The 21,238-nt window shown below is 50.2% G+C and overlaps 2 protein-coding genes across 2 annotated transcripts in view; both read left to right on the forward strand.

Moving 5' to 3' along the window:
* Nucleotides 1–4,457, forward strand: part of LOC307056443 (F-actin-monooxygenase MICAL2-like) — a gene marked incomplete at its 5' end in the record, with an annotated part of 94,666 nt that extends 90,209 nt beyond the window's left edge. The window contains 3 exons of the mRNA XM_079709239.1: nt 589–691; nt 3,296–3,353; nt 4,335–4,457. Of these exons, the coding sequence (XP_079565365.1) occupies nt 589–691; nt 3,296–3,336 (144 nt within the window). The 3' untranslated portion in view covers nt 3,337–3,353; nt 4,335–4,457. The remainder of the gene's footprint in view (nt 1–588; nt 692–3,295; nt 3,354–4,334) is intronic.
* Nucleotides 4,458–14,348: 9,891 nt separating this feature from the next.
* Nucleotides 14,349–21,238, forward strand: part of LOC307055602 (F-actin-monooxygenase MICAL2-like) — a gene marked incomplete at its 5' end in the record, with an annotated part of 69,412 nt that continues 62,522 nt past the window's right edge. The window contains 3 exons of the mRNA XM_079707818.1: nt 14,349–14,451; nt 15,154–15,334; nt 16,791–16,978. Of these exons, the coding sequence (XP_079563944.1) occupies nt 14,349–14,451; nt 15,154–15,334; nt 16,791–16,978 (472 nt within the window). The remainder of the gene's footprint in view (nt 14,452–15,153; nt 15,335–16,790; nt 16,979–21,238) is intronic.

Below are 21,238 nucleotides of genomic sequence, written 5' to 3' on the forward strand. Positions count from 1 at the left end.
GACCCATGCAGTTCAAACCTGCATTGTTCAAGGGTCAACTGCATGTTCTAACCCAGTGGGAATCCCATGTCTACAGTTTCATGGTTGTCTTTTTTCACTAACACTATATTAAGAACAGTTTCCCATGACATTAAAAATGCTTTTGGAGCCTAATTTTTGATGCCTGTAAAAGATGGTTAATAATTTATTTGCATCCTATATTGTTGGACATTTATGTTGTTTACTATTTTTAAGTTATAAATATTTTTACGGTGAATGTCTTTGTACCCACATCTTTCTCCATATTTCAAATAGTTTACTTAGGATCAGTCATGAGAAATGGGATTGCTGAGTCAAAGAGCGTGTATGTTTTGAAGGCTCCAAACAAAACTGACCCCTGTGATCAGTTTGCCGCCCCCCAGGAAAGTCATGCCCATGTTCAGCCTGCCCTTCAGCAGTGCGTGGGGGCTGAGATTTGGGGGAGGGGGCTGGTTGCAAATTGCAGGGTCTGCCACGTTCTCTGTTTACTGGCTCTCTTCCTCTGCTTCTTTGGAGGCATCGTCTCTAAGCATCATGGACTAAGTGCCCTCACCTTGATGTCTTTCTCAGGAGGAGGGGATGTGGAAAGAGCAAGAAGCCTCTAGGCGAGACCCTCCTGCGGAAAGTTCTTGCGCTGCCGCCGCCATCGGCACACCGGAAGGCAGCCCCCCAGGTATCCCCAATTCCTTCTTTAGGAAGGTGCTAAGCTGGCCCCTCAGGCTGCCGTGGGGCCTGCTTCACCTTCCCCGGAGGCTGCTTAACTGGATTCAGGGACTCCTGCGGGCCGCCAGTCTGCATATCAGGGACAATGCTTACAACTACTGCTACACGTACGAGCTCCTGAGCCTCGGGCTGCCCCTGCTCTGGGTGTTCTCCGAGGTCCTGGCTTCCATGTACCGGGAGACCGAGGAGTCCCTCGAGGGCATCCGCGACTGGCTGCTCAGATGCTTCCTGGCCAAGCTGCACTGAAGCCCAGCCTCAAAGTGCTGTAACATTTCCTGTGTAGATGGCAGCATGTGCAGCCAGCTCAGGCGCTGGCCAGGGAGCCCCACGCCCTTTAACCAGTTAACCAGTTCACAGCCAAAGAGTTTCCCGTCGGCCATCTGCACCTGGCCTGGTCGCGGTGAACATCTGTTCCCGGTGCCCAGGCCAGCACGACACGAAGGATATTTTTTTATACCTTTGTACTTTTATACCAAAGCGAGCCATATTTCTAGGTTTACATTTCAATTTTTAACTTTTAATAAGCCAAGAGAAAGCATCTTTTTCTATGAGTGTCAGTTTTTCTAGACACGGGTTTGACGTTTATAACTGGTATTACGAACCCTTTCCACGTTGTGGTCAGTTATAATAGCTGCTGCCTGCAACATGAATAATTTGGGCTTCTCTGTAAACCAAAACCAGTGCCTTTTGATTTATGTGCCTGGATACCACTTTTCAACAATGGACAGTTGTTTGCAACATGAAAGCATAATACTTTAGAAGAAAAAAATAGAAAGGACAGAAGAGAATTAAACCTACAGAAGCACGTCGCAGTGTGTAGTCGCCTGTTATCTGTCCTCCCAGAGGGCGGGGGACTGTTTTGCTCACTTGTTTTGATGTAAAATAGTAGCGTAAAGGTTCCTCGCTCAATACCAGATCACAGCCAAATGATGTAGAACCACAGGGTTTCAAGCAGATTGCTACAAGTATACATTTCCCTTCCCACTAATGAGCACGGCAGCGAAAGCCCACTGGCCCCTGACCACGTGGAGCTCCATCAAACTGATGCAGTGTTAAAGAGGAGTTATGTCAGCTGGTGGCATTTTAAGCCCTCCTTATGAGGTCCCCAGCCCAGGCTGCAGTCTGAGCCAAGGCCACTCAGGGTCCACAACCATGAGGCTGAGGGAAGAAACTGCCCTTTCACATAACGTCCTTTGAGACCGAGGGCATTTGTTAGCACCTCAGGGTATTATTTCTGGGAAGTGTGGCCTGCCCCTTGAGCATGGCTTGCAGACGTCCTGGCTTCTTAGCCGCTCGCTGCCATGCATATTTGGTCAAACAATCAGAAACCATTTATTTTCACGCTGTCCTAGCAAAGGAATGCGTCTGACCTCCAGGGGGAAGCTCCCCTGTGTCTTGACTGTCAGGGGAGGCTGGGAGTGGACGCTATTACTGACTCATGCAAAAGAAATACACCCTATTAAGGGCAAAACAGGCCTTGGGCCCACCTGCATTCTTCTCTCTGGGCATCTGGAAGAGGCCTCAGCTCTCCCGACTCCACTTGCCTGGACATGCATGGCTGCTGAGTCTGGCTGAACAGTGGAGATGGCTGATAGAGAAAGGCCTTCTGCAGTGTGTGTTCAGTGTATCTAGAGTGGCTGGGCCAGAGACGGCTCTCTGCGTGTTATACTAGAAAGATCCTCTAGGTTAAATAAGGATGGAGCCCGGTAGGTTAGGAGTCAGAGCTCTTGAGGCCTTTGAGATGCCAAGTTCTCTAGGGTGGGAAGAAGTGGGGAGGCATTTCTATAAACACTTCCCTAAGTCCTTGGGCCAATCAGGGACATGGCTGCGGCCAAGTTCGTGGGAACTGGCGCCTCTGTCCTTGTTGGAACTGTTCTCGTCCTATGACTTGCGTTGTGTTTTTCCAAATTTCTGCTGGTATTTTAATGTTCCGCATGGTGGGAGGAGCCCTTGATTCATTTTATGTTTGATTCTGAAAGTCACGACATAAACACATGCACAGCTGTGTCATTGTTATTCCCGTCAGCTCAGGGCAGGGTGAGATGCTTTGTGGGATGCTCCGTGAAGCCAGAGTTAGGATCTCTGAGAATGTCACTTTTGGCCATAAGGAGACTGGTTTGAATTACTCTGGCGAGACAGGGCGTGCCTGTCAGAAGCCTGAGATGTTTGTATGTTCTGAGACTTTGAACCTTCCTGGTGGGGCAGCACCAAAACACAAAGGTGGGTCCTGGGGGCGGATGTCTCTAAGCCTCCACAGCATATTCAAGAATGAACGTGGGGCTCGAGAGTAAAATTGGGGCAGAGAGGATGTGGAGGGCTGTGGAGGACAGAGGAGCGTCGGCCAATTACACGGATTCACTCTTGCAGATGAGTGGCTGCTCACTGCCAGAAAGGTTCATCTGTCCTAAGCAAGCCGTAACTTGTTTGGGGAAGTGTCTCTTTTTTTAATGGTTGCCTCGTTTTCAATTCCCGTGCCTTCTCATGTTGCCTTGTGCCCCGCAACTAAATTCTCCTTTCTGTCTCTCTCTTTCCAACCTTACACTGTGGCCGTCAGTTCATTTCAGCCTTCCGGTGCTACACCCACTTCTTGGCTGACACAATTCTGCTCTGAGGTGACTGGTTTTCTTGCCAATTTTCAGAGAGTGGTACTAACCCCTGACCCGCTTTCCGTACCCCATGCCCCCGCCGTGGCCTTGGTTGTGCTAACTGCGAGTGTCTTGCATACTAATGGGCTCATTCAGTGACATGGTTGGTGAACAGCATGGGGTGGTGTTTCAGCTCAAAAGCCGTTTCTGATTCCATCACCCTGAGCCAGCTGCCCGGTCCACCCCAAGTGCCTGCCCGCCTCCCCTCTGCGCCCTGAGGCCTGCGTGCATGCTTTTCTGGTTGCGCTTACAAAACCCCTCACCTTCCTGGGAGGGTTAACCCTGAATGTGAGACAGTACCATAGAGAGGGCGCTTCACCTTTGAAAAGAACTCTTTCACCTCTCAGCCTCTGAAAAAGCACATGCATACCAACATCTTCTTCGGTTGGTTCTAGTATAAAGGCTATCCTCTTTTCAGAAGGATTTAAAAAAAAAATACTCCCAGGCTTCATCACAAGCTTGACCCAGACTCTGTATTTTGAACACACAATCACAGCTTTCCTAGCAAATCCTTTCTCCACTGCAGCCTATACTTTACCTCCAAGGGCTTTGCTGTGGCTCTTCTGATCGCTCTGGGCTCATAAAACCCTGGATGATACAGAAGCTTCAACTAGAGCAGTCATTGTCACAGACCAGGGATGCCTTTGAGAGATGACTCAGCTCGGCCCCCGGGTCTAGAGCAGCGCATTTCAATGCCCCCATGACTCTTTAGCTGGAGCAGCAGGACACTCAGAGTGCTTTTAAAGAGAAACACCATGCCAGGTACAGTGGGGCTGCTGAAGGCCAGGCCTCGCAGTCTCGGGCTGCAGGTGGTGTGCGTCCTGCATGCGGCCCAGAGCCATGCTGACCCTCGCCTGTCTGCACAGCCCCGCATGCTGCATGGCTCCCTCGTTGGTGCAGATCCTAGCCAGGACCAAGTCACCGTTCTTGTCTTATCTTCTCTTGCAGAGTCTCCCCCCTTTTTAGAATGTCAACCAAAGAGTGCCCTCCTCCCTCCAGCCTCCTCCCTAGCTAGCCTCCCCACCTCATCACCCACGCATGTTTGTGACCTTTGGTAGTCATTACAGTGCCACATGGAACCCTGTATTTTGCACACGGCGGACAATGTTTAGCTTTATTTATGGTATTTGATGCTGTAAATGAAAATAAATATGGTTCTTTATAAAGCTCATTGTTTCCTCTCTTCTTTGCCATGGAAGCTGCTCAAACCTCAAACACAGGGGTTGGTTGAAGGGGTCAGCCTTCCCTAAACTGGGGGGCCTTCACTTGTGGTGACATGGGACTCTCTGGAGCTGTGCTGGGTACTCTGAGAGGAAATATTACCCCGGGGTAATATTTGGAAAATAGCACCCATGCTCCGCGGCCAGGCTTTGGGGGCTGTTCCTTGAAAACTCATGGTGCTCTTCTGCTGTAGGTGCTGGGCATAGCTGGCTGAAGGTCAGAGTCACCTCTGCTGTCAGGAACAGGCTGTATTAACAGCTGCTTGCACCCATTTCCCACACACATCCAAGCAGTGGACCCGCAGGAGAGCTTTACTTGGGAACCTTGCTGTAACTTAGGTTCCCATGTGATAGAAGTTGGTCTTGAAAGTTTTGTGCTGGTCTAGCTGAGTGACGGGTGAAAGGTAAGGAGGAAGGACTGGACATTGGTTTCAGGATGGCAGTGAATGTGGCAGGTGTGCCCATCCAGATGCAGAGCCATTTGTGATGCTAAGAGACCTGCCTTGCCCCCAAAGACTCAGGTCACTCAGTGTCTTAGGCTGCAAGGCTCTGCCCACAGGGCCAGTCTGAGGACAGCACCGTGGCAGGCTCTGGCCCAATTCCACTTGTCTTTAAGGGAAGGATTTGAAGTTTCACTCAACTAGACTGGACAGTGTCAAAGAAATCTGGTCCTCAACCTCCCTAGGGTGGGATACGTCCCTTTGCCATGCTGGTTGTGGCTGGGCTTCTGATGCTGGCATGAAAACTCATCTGTGAACTTCATGAGGGCCCTTGTATCTCTAAAGGGGCACTTCTGAGGCCCTGGGCCTCTGAGCCCAGTTGCTGGTGCCTGGAACTGCCTCCAGAGCTGCCTGTGGTCATGACCAAGTGTCTGTACTCCTACCCAGGTGAGATACTCTTTCCCTTCCCTAAAAGGAAGGGTGTTAGGGACTGAAGTCAGGAGCTGGGTTAGACAAGTGACGCATTCCTTTCTTCATTCATCTATTCAAGTGTTTGTTGAATACCTACCATGCCATAGGCATATTCTAGGTCCTAGAGATGCAGCAGTGAACCACACAAAATTCCTGCCCCTTCCTGCATCTTGGACTGCATGTATCTCAGTGTTGTACTAGACTTGATTTGTTTTGTTTAGTTGTGCATGAACTTATTTGTTTACTCGTTCACGCACACATTTGTTTACTCACCTAACATGTACTGAACATCTACTGTATGTTGGGAATATAGCAGGGAATGAAACAGACAAAAACCCTCATTCTCATGGAGCTTATAGTTTGGTTTTGATTTTTGATCTGAAGTTGGGTTAAAACATTTTCCAAAGTGTGACAATGGAACACTAGCTTCAAGAGGTGCTTTGTGAAAAAAGGGTTCCATGGTCACAGAGTCTGAGAAGCGTTTTATACTAATCATGCCAGTCCTCCCAAATCTTGGCGATCCACAAGATTCATTAGCATATTGAAGTCTGAGGAGTACTCCAGTGAAGAAGCCTAATTAACTTTGCTCAAGTGGGCTTTCCCGTACCTCTTTGAAGTGAGTTTTTTGTTTGTTTGGGGGGAGTTTTTGTTTTGCATATTACGTTCTACATAAGTGTTTGGTAGAATATTCTTTATCCAAAAACACTGGATGGAAGAATTAAAAAATGTAAATAATAGAATTAGGTATTAAATAGAATTAAGTACTGGTGAAATAATGGAGTGGTAACTTTCTAAACTTTAAAACCTCTGATGGAAAAAAGTTACAGAGGAAAGACATGGCACAAATCTGACTTACAAACATTTAAAAAACTTAACATATAAAAATAAAATTGAAAATATTCAACGGGCAGTCAGACTGGGGAAAAATCTGAATTTGATGTGATGACAAAGATGTTCATTGCTGTGGCATTTAGAAAGTTCCTGCAAAGCGATGGTCTCAGGTGCCTTGCACGTGATATTTGTTGATTAAAGACCCCATAATAAATGGGCAAAGGTTATGCATGGACAGTTCACACTCAAGCAAATTTTAAAAGAAAACACTTAAACAACAAGCATTTCCAAAAATGTTCTAACTTGGCTTTCAAAGGAATGTAAATTAATTATGCTGCACCCGCTGAATAAGTAAAGGAGTAGTGAAGTAGATCGTAAGAAAAAATACGAACTTAATCACTAGTATTAAGTGTAAAGTTAAATGGGGACCATCTTTTCTGGAAAGCAATATGGCAACAAGTATTATGACGCATAGAAGGGATTCTGACCTCTTGGCCCAGTAATCACACCCGAGGAACTGATCCTAAAGAAATAATCCAGCCAAAGAAAGAAAATCCCTGCAACCTGGATATTGAGTAGAGTAAGGGGGTCAAGCAAAGCGGGTGGGGGTGAGCCATTCTCCTGTATTTCTGAGAACTCATTCACTTTCAGAGCTTTTTCTTTCATCCCTTAAATAAGTAAAAGAAGCGACTGCCACTTTCACTGCCCCAAGGCCACTGTTTCCACGGGGCCAAAGACTTTCTGTGCGGTCCCTCATTAGCTTTTCACCTCCTGGTGGCACCCTTGAGTTGGCACTGACATTAAAGTTCACTGATGCTAGAGGTGACCTAGAGCAGCATCTTCAACTGTTGAGGAGCCCAGGCCAGGAATCAGGTGCTGCTCTCAGGAGACCCTTGGCACAGGGGAAGGCCCTGGACTTGGCCGAAGACCAGCTTTGGCCCCAGGACTTCATATTGACTCAGAGGCACCGGGCGAGTCCCTTCTGTGAACGGGGCTAACCGTGCCTCTGGCAGAGGGTTTGGGGAAGGCAGAGTCAGTGAGCTGAGTGTGCCCAGCAAGAGCTCTTGCTGAGTTCTGGGGAGCACCTTCCTGGTTTTGTGCAGCAGCGAGTGCCCTGAGGGAGGCATTCTAGGTCAGCTGGGGCTCAGAGTCTGACGGGACATCTTCTGGTTGGGGACTAAACGGGTCTCGATTCACATGGAGTGGCAACATCTATTGTTTTCTAGTTTTCTGGTCCCCCGGCTCTCTTGAAGGTGACTGGTTATCTCCCTTTAGACACGCTGGCCTCAGCTTGAGCCCCTTCTCTGCTGCCACCTGCTAGCAGCACTTCAGTTTTGCTGTAGTGAGTGCCTGCGTCTCAGCACAGGGGGCCTCCTCGAGCTCTGGCTCGGGCTGCCTGCTCACCATCTCCACTTAGCTGTCTACTGAGAGGCTCCAACTTAGACGTCCACCCCCAACTCCTGATCTTCCCCTGAGACAGACACTGCCCTTGGCCTTTGCAATCTCTGGACACGGCAGTTCCATTCTTCCTGTTGCTCAGCTCAGAGCCTTGGCTGGAGTCATTCTTGGCTCTTCTTTGCTTGGCCCCATGTCCAGTCCATCTGTGAATTCTAAGTACAGCCAGAGTCTGTCCACATCCCACCACCTCCATGCTACCGCCTGGCCCCAACCACTGTCATCTCTTCCTCTGTTATTCCAGTGGCCTCCTCTAAGCTCTCCTTCTAGAGAGTTCTTCTTACTCCATTCAACCTGTTTTCAGCACAACAGCTAGAGGAATCTTGTGAGAACTTAAGTCTGATCTCTCCTCTGCTCCAAACTCCAGCAGCTCCCCAGCTCACTTAGCGTGAAAGCCAAAGGCATACAGTGGGGACACCTGGTAAGTGCAGCCGGGCAGGACAGCCATGCCCCTGTATGGCAGGCAGGCCTGAGGCCCAGGGCTACCTATCAATTTACTCATCACCTGAAGACCCCCTAGAAACTGGCATTCCCAGTAGTACACTCTCAGAAGCCCCCGGATGGCAACTGTGCTGTCTTTAGGCACCTGTGCTTTTATCTTTTAAAGGGACATGCACTGCAAAGGACCTTGGTACTGGATAGACACATGTCCCTCCTAGAGCAATTAGGTGGAGGGAATACCTGACACAGACCCCTTCCTAGGTCCCTCCTCCATCCTGCTGAGGGCTTGTCAGTGTCCCCTCACTCATCACAGTCCACCTTGAAAGAGGGCAAGGAGACTGCACTATGCTTAGTAGCCTGGACATCTGCCTATTTGCTCTCAGATACACTCCCTGCCCTTCCCCTGCTCTGCTCTGTATTAGAGAGGTGTAACCCTTGCAAAAGACATTTCCCAAGCTCCCTTGCGAACTGGTTTCCTACTAAGTTTGACCATTAGGACGCGCGAGTGGGAGAGTGCAGGGTGGAATCGAGGGAGAAGCCAGGGTATTCCTCCCGTCCCTCTGCATACTGGGAAGTGCTGTGTCTTTTTTGTGGTACCCGCCTCCTACTGCATGGCCCTGGCCTCTGGACTCATAACACCAGCTCCTTCCGGTGTCCCCCTAGCCAGTGGCTTCCTGCCATTACTCATCTCTGGGTTGCCTCACGTTCCCCATTTGGCTTTTCAGCTCATCCAATACCATCGTTATTAGTTTCCTATATTAACTTTACTCTGTTGAACTCCCTGGCTTGGGTTGTATTTTCCTGGCTGATAAACTTAGTTCCATTGCTCTTGTTAAACTTTTTTCTTCCAAGAGAACTGTGGGCAAGACAGCAGAGGGAGCTTTTCTAAGCCCAGAGGCAAAAGTGGCTCTGGCAGTTAGGAGCTGTGTGATCTCGGACAAGTGAGATAACACCTCTGAGCTTCGGTTTCCTAATCTGTAAAATGGGCTTAATAACTGTATATAGGAGAACATGTCGTTTTGTTGTCTCCCTGGGTTCTGGGGGAGAGTGGAAGGGTCTCCAGACTTGGGGAGAAAACAGGAACAAGCTCACCAGCAGAAATGGGGCAAGGGTCCTCACTCTGACACTGCAGCAGTGGCCTGGCTGTGAAAGAGCCTTGGGACTTGGCTGCTGGGGGTGGTGTGCGAGGACAGACATTTCCCCGGACACTGCCTGGCTCTGCCTGTGGAGTCTCATCTTTCACCAGGGAGCAGGCATCTGGCCAGAGCAACGGGAGGAGACTGAGATGCTCAGCTCTAAGCAGACCTCCTTCCCTCCAGGAGGCCAGGGCAGCTGCCCTGGGAGGGGCTGGATCATTCTCACCCCCGCCGCCATGCACCTCCTCCCCAGGCAGCCCCAAGCCCCACTGAATTCTCCGTACGAGCACAGATGACTTCAGGCAAAGTCTAGGACAAAGAGCAGCCGGGCCTGGGCGAGGAGGCACAGGTGAGCACACCCGGGGCCCTTACCTGTGGCTGCCCACAGACACACTGCTCTGTGTCCAGGTCTGGCCGATCCAGCTCACTCTCGGGGTGGCCCTGGCCGAGTTACTGTCTGACCCCACGTTCTCCCAGTCACACAATGAAGACGATCATACTGTCCTTTCAGGATGGGGGAGGGGGATGTTAGAGAAGATGAGTGCAAACTGCTAAAGAGACACGTGGGCCCTGGATGACGAGTTGGGGCTGCTTGTGTTATTGCCTTTGGATTACTTCCGTTACTAGTACTAGTATCACTAGAACTACCACTACGGGTCTGTGCATGTGGCCAGGGATCCTCAGGGGAAGGCAGTGTCTGGAGGTAGAAGTTTGAGTGCAGAAATTTCCTCCTGGGGGGCAGCAGTGGACCTGAGACCCAGCAGTACACCGTGCCCTGGGCCCTGGGGCGGGGTGGGGCAGAGGAGGGGAGGAACATGTCCTCCTTGGGGGCTTTTTGCCTGGGCGAGGTGGTGACCAGAGGAAGCACCAGCTTCTTTTCCACAAAGTCTACACCTCCAGGTGCCCTTCGCCCCTTCACTGATATCCAGGCTCCACTGTCAGAGGCGCTGGCCCTGACCCTGCTGCACTGAGGGATCATCATCCAGCCACATCCCCACCCCTCCAGAAGCCCAGGGAGCCAGCTGAGCCCTTACCCTGATCCATCCCTCAGCCCTGCTGGCAAAGTCAAAACTCTCTCGGAGAGAGGGGGAAGGAGGAAAGCAGACCTGGGGTGTTCCTTGCAGGTTTGGGCTGGTCCCTGAGGTACAGGGGCTGTGGGTCTGATGCCATGGGTCTGTGACCAGCTGCAGGTAAGGGCCCCGGGCGTGCTCACCTGTGCCTCCCCCAGGCCCGGCTGCTCTTTGTCCTAGACTTTGCCTGAAGTTATCTGTGCTCTTTTTTTTTTTTTAATTTATTTTATTTTATTTTTGGCTGCATTGGGTCTTCGTTGCTGCGTGGGCTTTCTCTAGTTGCAGCGAGCGGGGGCTATTCTTCGTTGCTGTGCGCAGGCTTCTCACTGCCGTGGCTTCTCTTGTTGCAGAGCACGGGCTCTAGGCGCACGGGCTTCAGTAATTATGGCACATGGGCTTGGTAGTTGTGGCTCGCAGGCTCTAGAGAGCAGGCTCGGTAGTTGTGGCACACAGGCTTAGTTGCTCCGCGGCATGTGGGATCTTCCCGGACCAGGGCTCGAACCCGTGTCCCCTGCATTGGCAGGCAGATTCTTAACCACAGAGCCACCAGGGAAGCCCGATCTGTGCTCTTAAGGAGAATTCAGTGGAGCTGCACAGCTCACCTCCACTGCCTGCAGCTGCCCGTCTGGCCAGGCTGCTCTCCACTCCCTCATCTCCCCTCTTCTCCACTGCGCATGCTCAGCTGATAGGTCTCTTCCGGTTATCACAGCTGCCTGCTCACGGGTCTCCCTCTCTCCTCCTTGTGGGCCCTCCCGTCCGCCTTCCACTCTGCAACCAGAGCTGTCTTTCTGAGAGGCAAATCTGATAATGCCAACCCCTGGCTTCCAGGCCTTCACTGGTTGCTCCCAGAGCAAAACCTACCCTCCATTTCGCCATTCAAGGCCCTTCCTGGTTTGATGTCAAAGCAATCATTTCCCACTGGTTTGACCAGTTTCCCACTGGTTTTCCCCTTTCTGTACCCTTTTGCCCTCCAGTCGCGTGGACTTTTTTTCCATTCCCATGCAGTTGGCAGTGCTTTCCCACTTTGCTCTTGCTCCCAGGGGTCTGCCACCTCTCCCTTCCCTGTTCAAATCCCACTCATACTCAAGCCCCATTAAAACGGTGCCTTCTACCCAAAGTCCTTAAGGCATGGAAGTCAGATCTCCCTCCCCTCCCACCTCGTCTTGGCCTCACTCTTTGTGGTCTACCTTCTAATGCAGATATTTGTGAACAGACCTTCTTTCCCCTGTGGGGCAGAAAGAGACCCTTGAAGGCAGAAGGAGATCCATGGCTGATATATCTCCAAATCCCCAGCACAAGCCTGGATCAGAGGAGGGCACAGTAGCTTCTGTTGACCCTATAAGTATCTGTGCACAGAGCTCACAGGCACATACACCTATTCTCAGATATAAACGAGGTATAGAGCCAGGTCTCTACTACAGCAATTCTGTGTAACAAGCCTCCCAAATCTTAGTAGCTTGTAACATCATCTTTCTTGCTCATGGGTCTGTGGGTTGGCTGAGTGGCTCTGCTTCAGGCTGCAGGTGTAAGGGTGACCTGGGCTCTCATGGGATCGGCTAGACCATAGGTTGGCTCCAGATCTGTTCCGTGTGCCCACAGTCGGGGACCTAGGCTGCTGAAGGGGCAGCAGCCATCTGGGACGAGCTCTTCTCATGGCCGACGAGCAGGAGTGTGAGTGGACTAGCCAAACAGCAAGGCCACTGAAGGCCGCTGCTCATGTCACACCCACTGATTTCCACTGGTCAAACCAAGTCTCACGGCCAAGCCTCATGTCAACTGAGTAGGGAAGGTCACCCCATCTACTCCAGTGGGAAGGACCGCAAGGTCATAGGACAAACCACACCTCTGTTATGGGGAGGAAGTGAAGAACTGGGGACGTATTCCAGTCCAAACTCCCGGAATAATGGCCACGTGCATTGCTGTCCATTTGTGGCTTTGTTCTGCTCACAGACATACAGACTCGTCCCCATCCTTTGATGAAACGTCCGACCGAGTGCTGGTGTCTTAACCTCTCTGTTCACCTGTTTTCGCAGCAGCAAAATGGGAATAATACTACTTTTCTTAGAAGCTGGTGTGAAATTTAATAGACTTATTACATGTTAAACACTTAAACAATCCTTGATAAAAGTACTCAATAAAAGTAAGCTGCTGCTATTATTATAACTACACAGTCAAGCATCCAGTTAAAATACCTGCTCCCCAAATGCTCCTCCTCTGTCCACAGCCACCCCAATGCAAAAGGGTGCATACATGTCCTCACAGCAAGCATGCACTGTACCAGGGCTTGCAAACTGGCAAACCACTGGCTGCATCTGGCTGTAGACGTGTTTCGTTGGACCTGTACAGTATTTTAAAATGTGAGGCATTGCACATAAAAATCAAATTTCTCAAGTTACCTTTGCAGATGATAAAGAGTAGATAACATCTCCCAGAAAGAGTGTGTGAGGTGAAAAAAATGAGAGGGCCCAGGTAGAAGCATGAAGAACCCAGGACTTAAGGATTGGCTAGAAGTCGGGATGGCTGAGATGGAACGGCCAGCTAGGCAGGGAGAGTAAGCGTCCCCGGGAGCAGGGAGGGCTCAGAGGGCAAGAGCTGCAGGAGGACCCCAAAGCCTTGTGAATTGGATTTAGCAACAACAAGGAGGGCACTAGGGACTTTGTTGGGGGCAGTTCGGGTAGTGGAGGCATAGGCAGGATTATAGGGGATTGAGGAGTGAGTGATGGGAGGTGAGGAAGTGGAGAAAGTGAGTGCAGCAAAGTCTTCCCAGAAGATTGGCTGGGAAGGAGGAAGAAGAGTCGGCTGGGGAGTGGGGGGAGGGGGGAACTGGGATTAAAAATGGTCTTAAAACTGGAGAGGTTTCAGCATATGTTAATACTGATGGAAAAGATCCAGTAGACAAAGAATTAATGACACAGGGAAGAGGAGATAATGGTCCTTAGCTGGTGTGTGTGTGTGTGTGTGTGTGTGTAGGAGGAGCCAAGTTCAAGTGCAATGTCAGCCTTAGAGAGGAGAAAGGACTCCTACCCCACTGTTCGTGGAGCCAGTTAGTGGCCAAGAGGGATCTGGGACTTGGGCTGCCTGTCTTGCTCATTTATTCATTCATTGATTCATTGATTCATTTAACAGGTATTTATTATTGAGCATCTACTCTTCACCAGGCACCATTCTAGCAAGAAATGAAAGAGGCGAAAATCACTGCTTTTATTCTAGGCATGGGAGCGAAATAACAAACAAAATAAATGGGAAAAGTGTATAGTTTATTAGAAGGTGCGATGTGCTATGAGTAAAAATAAAGAGGAAAGGAAAGGGCTGAGGGTGTGGGTTGCAGTTTGAGGAGGATGGTCAGGGTCACCTCCTTGAGAAGGCAACAGTTGGCCAAAGGTTTGAAGGAGGCGGGTGAGCGAGCCCTGCCCTCTGGGGGCAGCGTCTCCAAGGAAGAGGCGAGAGCCTCTGAGCCGGGGCTGAGATGGGGGCGTGCTGCGTGCGGAGGGACAGCACAGTGGTCACGTGGTCAGAGCAGAGAGCCGGGGGCAGCACCGGGAGATGAGGTCACAGGGGCCCTGGAGGAGTGTGACAGGGGGTGGCGTGATCTGACTTCCATGTTAACAGGCACTCGGCAGCTGTGTTGAGAAGAGACTGAGGGGTGGGGCCTGGCCAGAGGGAAAGCAGGGAGACCAGTAGAGGCCGTTTCTATAACCCAGACGAGATGATGGTGGCTGGGGCCAGGGTGGCAGCAGAGGAGGTGGTGACAGGTGCCTGGATTCCTGACGTATTTTCAAAGTAGAGCCAACTGGATTTGCTGATAGCTTGAGTGAAGAGTGAAAGAACAAAAGGAGTCAAGGATAACACTGAAGTGTTGCCTGGAGCAACCTGAAGGCCCAAGTTGCCATTTACCGAGATGGGAGGGCCATGCGGGAAGCAGGCTTGGGGAGAGGCAGAGATGGAGAATTCCATGGGCCTGAGTGTGATGTGTCTACTGGAGATCCACCTGGAGATGCCAAGTAAGCAGTGGCGTATACGCATCTAGATTCATGGGAATGTCCAGGCTGGAGAGAGAGATGTGTGAGTCATTGTTGTCTAGGGTTATTTAAAGCTGAAACCAGATGAGATCATCAAGGACATGAGTGTAGATGAGAAGAGAAGAGGTTCAAAGACAGTCCTGGGACCTTCCAGTGCTGAGAGGTCACGGGGTGGGGCGGGGGCAACCAGTGAAAGAAACAGAAGGAGGTAGCCGGTGGGGAGGAGGGAGCCAGGCTCTGCTGTCCTGGAAGCTGAGAGAAGGGCTGTTTCTAGAAGGGAGAAGTGATCAGCGGGGTCACAGGCTTCTGGTGTGTCAAGTAAGATGAGAAATGAGAAGTTACCACTGGGTTTAGCGACACATTGGACATTGTGATTCTGATAACAGTAATGCAGAGGCTGGTGGACCTGGGGTGGGACCTATGGACATTTCAGACCCTCCTTTACTTAAGAGTAAACTTAAGAGTAGACTTAAGAGTCGGATAGTGTGTACGTTCGTGCCCTGCACACAAGATATGTGCTCTAAATGCTGGGGTGTCCGGTGGGCTAAGTGGTGGGGATCCAGTGATGGCACGGTGGATGAGGTCCATCTTAGAGTGTCCACCCAAGCCTCTGGAGGAAGGGCAGGCGCCCTGCGGGGCGGTCCATTCCCACCATCTCTCTAGACCCTCTTCTCCTCTCAACAGATGAGCCAACCTCCCCCAAGAAGCCCAAGAGTGTCCCGGAGCTCGAGCATGGGGATGTGCCTGGTGGAGTCGCCTCCCCCCTGCCCTCTGAGTGGATGTCAGTGAGGATCAGCCCCGGGGAGGAAGTGGTTGGGCAGGACGTGCTGGCTGTGTGTGTCCTGGTCACCAGTGACGGCAGCAGGTACGTTCCTGCTGCTGCAGGACGGGGGCAGGATGGGTTGGGCAAGGGGACAGCATCCGGGAGCTGGTCTTACCCCCACTCACTTGCAGTATGACCTCTCTGTGCCTCCATTTCCCCATCTGTAAGATGGGATAATCCGTAGGGAGTTGTCAGGGTCGAAGAATTAACATATCAAGGGTGTAGAACAACCCAAAGAAGCTTAAGTAACAAAGGCAAATATGTTGGATCTATAACCATCCACAGAGAGGCCCGTATGTGGAACTCTTGGCTGCTGGGGGCCTCAGCCTACATCCATAGATTCATGTCCACATATCAAGATTTCAAGGTTGGGCTCCAACTGGTACTTCTCACATTGCGTTGGGGCTAATCGATGAACTGGACTGGGATGCTGTTGTGACTGGCAGGCTTGGGCAGGCTGATGGACAGATGGTCCACCAAAGCTCACAGATGGACAAGGGGCAGTGCCCTCACACAAAGAAGCATGCTGGACATAGAGAGGAAGAGAGAGAGAAAAAAATATATATTCATGAAAATGTCACTAGCCAATAGGTTTTGTGCTTCCCCACCCCAGGACTGTGCTGTGCTGTCCCCACTACCTAGGACACCCGGCTTCCACTCCCACACCACCTGAATTCCTGATGGTTATTTCAGACCCAGGTTAAATATCCCCCCACACATTCTTTTCTGTAGCCTTTTCCATTCCCTCATCTATTCCCAAGGGAAGCAAGCAGTATTTAAATGCCTGACATTTTAGGCCCAAGTCCTAATGATGAGCTCATTTTACCCCAGAGAGCTTAGGAGTCCTGCTCGGGGACGGTGAAGATGAGAGGACCAAACTTCACATAAATACTTCATTGTACATCTCTGGGCCTCTTTCACCTGCTCTGATCTGAACTTGCCTGCATTCATGTGCTAGGGCTGCCATGAAGAACCACAGACGGGTGGCTTAAACAGGAGAGATTTATTTTCTCACAGTTCTAGACATTCAAGATCAAAGTCAGCAGGGTTGGTTCCTTCTGAGGACCATGAGGGAAGATTCTGTTCCAGGCCCCTCTCCTCAGCTTGTAGATGGCGGTCTTCTCGTTTATGTGGCATTTTCCTTGTACGTATGCCTGTGTCTAAATTTCCTTGTAAGGAAAATTGTAAGGACACCAGTCAGATTGGATTAGCGCCCACCCTAATGACCTAATTTTAATCTAACTACCTCTTTAAAGACCCTGTTTCTCAAAGCAGTCACATTCTGAGGTACTAGGCGTTAGGACTTCATGTGAATTTGGGTGGGGGCACGGGTCAGCCCATAACAAAGCCAGAGGCTGGGTGCCAGGCAGAGAGGTAACTAACCCACGGCCCTTGCCCTAGAACCCCTTTGCCTTCTGGAGGGCAGCGACGGGCAGGGCACGGTGCGGCCGGGATGGCAGGCCTCCTCGCTCACCTGCGCTTTCCTTCCTCCTCCCAGCTCGGACGAAGAGGCGGACCGTGGTGGCAGTGAGGCCTCCAGTGCAGAGCCCTGGGACGAAAGACCCCGGCGACAGGGACCCCGACCCTCACCCCTCCTGAAGCCCCTCACCCAGCACAGCTCCCTGAGGGAGGCCCCTCCCAGGGCAATCTCTCCACATGGCCCCGAGGAGCCTGAAGCTGTGCATGGTGAGCAGAGGGCCTGCCTGGGCGAGGCAGACAGACGGGCTTGCGTGATCCTGGGACGCGGGAGTGGAAGGGGGGAAGGGGGGACAGGGACCCCCATGGACGGTTTTTCCTCATGGAGGACCACGTGACAGTAGGCCTGGCCCTCAGGCTCAGAGGCAGTGGAGCTGGGACCTTTAGGGGCCGGGGTACAAGTGGGAGTGAGGGGACTGGACCCAGGCCCAGCCTCCCTCTCCATGGGCAGCTTTGTAATCTCAAGTGGGAAGGAGGCGGAGGGGGCTGGCTGGCTATGTGTCACAGGCAGAGATAAGGGGGCCCCAGGACCCTCTTTCCTGGAGCAGCGTCCTCTGTGAATATCTGTGAGGGCCCCTCTGGCATTCCATAGCCTGTGAGGGAGAAGGAGGTGGGCTCAGCTGCTGTTGGACCACACACATCTCTGAGCAGCACAGTTTCTCTGGTGCCACCAGGGGGCAGCACAGGGCCACTAACAGTGCTTGCGGCTTGTGGAATGCGCTATAACCAATGCCCTATCACTGCGTACCTGTATTGGCCAGGGCTTTCCCTGTACATGGCCCCATTTCATCCTCAGGATGACCATGTGAGGTAAGTAGCATGAAGCCCATTTTACAGGTGTTCAAATGGACTGAGTGTTTTCCCAAGGACTCACACAGCTTAGTAAGTGGTGTGGCCCAGTGCTGGATGCTCCACACCCAAAGAAGTCATTGTCTTTAGCATTCCAGCTTGTTTTAATAAAGGGCCTTGAATTGAATGTTTTGATTTAGCCAAGGGCAACTAGTGACCTGTGGGTGGGAAGAAACAGGCTAATAGCAACTTGCCATCGTCGGGACCAATGGCCTTAGCTGCCCGGGGAAAGCTGCAGCTCTACTTGTCCTGCGCTTCCCTCTGGTGGCCGAGAGCAGAACTTCCACATGAACCTAGAAATGTTCTTACGAGTGATGGTTTCACAGGAAGACCAGGGCTGGGGCCAGAATCCTGTAAACTCTGGATTTACCCTCTCATGTGAGCTGTTTTTAAAAAGGACAAATTGCCATTAAAACACACTTGCTAAGTACCATTTGTGGTGCTGTCCAGAGAGGCTTAGCACAGGCAGTGGACAGAGTCTTGGGAACTGCTGGCCTCTCCATCACCCTGGGCTCCAGCCTCCTCATTTATAGATACGAAGACTGCCCACCTTTCATCCCTTCCCTCCATTTCTCCTTTCTCCTCAATTGTCAGAGGATTTTAGGTAACTTACAAGAAAGACATAAAACAAAATTGTGTGTCTATATATATGAAAGATAATGCCTCAAGATAAAGCCTAAAGATATATACATGAAAGGGAAAAACAGTTTAGGAGGTATAGACCTCAGAGAGGCAGACCATGATCCTAAACAGTTGCTCTAGTGGAATCATAAATTTGATTCTGAGTTTTCTGGCAGCCAGAGTTCAAATGGAAACAGACAATTACTTCTGACTGTTCACAAGGAAAAACATACATTGGTTTGCAGCAGGTCTCAGAGCTGGTACCACTTTTCCTAATGCTTCACCCTATGGAAATTTTCCAGCTCATGTCAAATAGATGATATTGAGAGATGTGTTTGATTGTGTCTTGAACAATGGGGTCTGCAGAAAATGCAGCCATAGTTTTCCCAAGGCTGTTTCGTGCAGCATCCTTTGCTGGCAGGTGAGAGCATGACGGCAAAACATGGCTCAGCTAGAGCACTTCTCCCAGGAGGATGGGGTTAGGTGGAGAGATCAAGGCAGTGTGGCCAAAGCATTTGGTTTGACAGTCCAGTTTAATTCCAGAATAAGAAACACAGTAGACAGAGAAGTGAATAGACCTCACGACTTTCAAGCAATCTTGTGTTGGTTTTGTCTTTATCCATCATGATTTCCATCACTGCCAAGCAGACCACACTGTAAGGCTACAATCGCTGGCATAGTCTAAGCTCTGTGTTTCATGTTGCTGGTTGTGGTGAGTCCATCACTTTACCAGATAATGTAGGGTTGACATCATGTTGTGGGTGTCATGGAGCTTTGTTAATCACTATTTTCACCTGGATAAATGTCTCGGAGGTTAGCCGAGGGCATACCGAAAAAAACCAGGATGTTGCTTTAAAAAGATTCCTGGTTTGTACACCATGCTCATAACAGCATTTTTCACAATTGCCAAAAGGAGAAATGACCCAAATGTCCATCAACAGGTGAATGGATAAACAAATTGGGCTATATCCACACAATGGAATGTTATTCAGCATTAAAAAGGAATGAAGTTGTGACACATGCTACAACATAGATGAGACTTGAAGTTATTATGCTAAGTGAACTGAGCCAGGACAAGTATTGTATGATCCCACTTCTATGAGGCACCCAGAATAGTCAAAGCCACAGAGGCAGAAAGTATAGAAAAGTGATAACCAGGGGCTGGAGGAAGAGGGTGGATGGGGATTATTGTTTAATGGGGACAGAGTTTCAGTGGGATGAAGAAGTTGTTCCAGAGATGGACGGAATTAATGTTTGCATAACAATGTGAATGTACTTAATGCCATTCAACTCTATACTTAAAGGTGGTTAAAATGGTGATTTTTATATTATATATGTTTTACCACCTTTGAAAAGACTCTGGGACTGCCACAGCTCATCAAGGAACCTATCCCCTCCTCAAAGTTCTTTAGCATAGAGCATGCCCACCATGATGGTTTAAAACAGAAACTGAGCCCTGTGTAATAGAGGCCATAGAAAATGCTCAGTAATGCTCCCCTAAAACACCTAATTTAGTGGTTCCTAAAAATCCTGCTTAACAGGCAGATTCCTAGGTTCCCTCCTTCAGAGATTCAGATGCCTTGGGTCTAGAGTGGGGACCAGTATCTGCGTTTATGGAAGCATCCCAGATGCCTCCAGGCAGGAGAGCCACGTCCTGCGCTTTGGGAATCGCAGAGAGCAGCTTCCTAGAGGCCTGCTTGGATGCATTAGTTATAAAATGCACGCCTAAACAACAAATTGATCTAGTGCACTGGGTTCTTGGACATAAACCATTTACAGTTAGGAGGGAAATCTGCCCTCAAATTATTCTGATTTAGAAAAATCGGTATTTATCCATTTTTTTCTGGCAATAATTTGATAACAGGATGGTCCAATGGCCTATGGAGGACATTTATTGTTAGTGTGTGACAATAAAATGATGTCATCAGCACCCTGTGTCACAATGCTTACCCTCTTACTCCTTTTGCAGAGAGTCATGCGCTAAGATCTCCAAAAGTACTCCCTTAAAATAAATATAAACACATTAAATAAATATACTATAAACTAAAAAGAAGGGAACAGCCCTGCTTTACTCTGCTCAAAATTACTGGATCAAATCATGACTACCCACTCTATTCCTATTGTGGTAAAAATGTGTGCATGGATGCCCTATAAACACCAGTGATGGAAAACCTCTTATGAATTTTAACCATTTCTAATAAATCCCATTCCACAAAGTTAAGAGCCAAGGAGAAGCAATAAGAGCTTTTGGCACTCTTCTGTGTTTCTTGAGTAATTTCTCCATTAGGTGATGAAGAGGTTAACTCTGGTCTGCAGGAATCAGCTTGTTCCTTATGTAAAACATCCATGACTTGCACTTGGCAGGGGGAAGTGGCCCTACCTTGTACATAGACTGTTCATTCTGCAGTGGGGAGACAGGGAGATGGCACCCTCACCTATCCACATAGGCTCCTCCCCCTCAAACCCTTGAGCTTGATTATGACAGCATACCTGTGGGATGGGGAACCGCCAGACCAGACACAGCAGGAGCAAAGCTCTCCAAATCGATAAGGGAGGGGAGCCAAGGAGCTCGGGAGCTGAAAGATCTCCTGCTGAGGAAAGGAAGCCCCCAGGTCGGGTGGACGCCTGTGCTGCACAGCCTGGCTGGTAAGAGCTGACAGCAGCTCTGAGCCCTGGCGGGGAGTGGAACCTAGGACTTCCTGCAGACAGAGGGCGGGCTGGGCCAGCTGTGTTCAAAGCTTCCCCACCCACTCTCCACGCCCACATCAGTCCTGGGGGCTTCCTTTCCTTCCACACCTCCTGGTCCCACGTGTGGGAGCCATTCAGGTGTGCCTTGCCCCGTCTTTCTCTCCGGCCGTGATGGAACCATCACGGAGACCTGGAGCCTGTGGCCAAATCTGAGGGCCCAGTGTGGGAACGGGGTACATTTACATCCCACTCGTAGGTCCCAAATGGCTAAGACCCATTTCTTCTGCCTGTGATGTTCATTTTGCTCAGCTG

The sequence above is a fragment of the Hyperoodon ampullatus genome (genome assembly GCF_949752795.1).
Source record: "Hyperoodon ampullatus genome assembly, chromosome: 7".
In the NCBI taxonomy this organism is placed as follows: Eukaryota; Metazoa; Chordata; class Mammalia; order Artiodactyla; family Ziphiidae; genus Hyperoodon; species Hyperoodon ampullatus.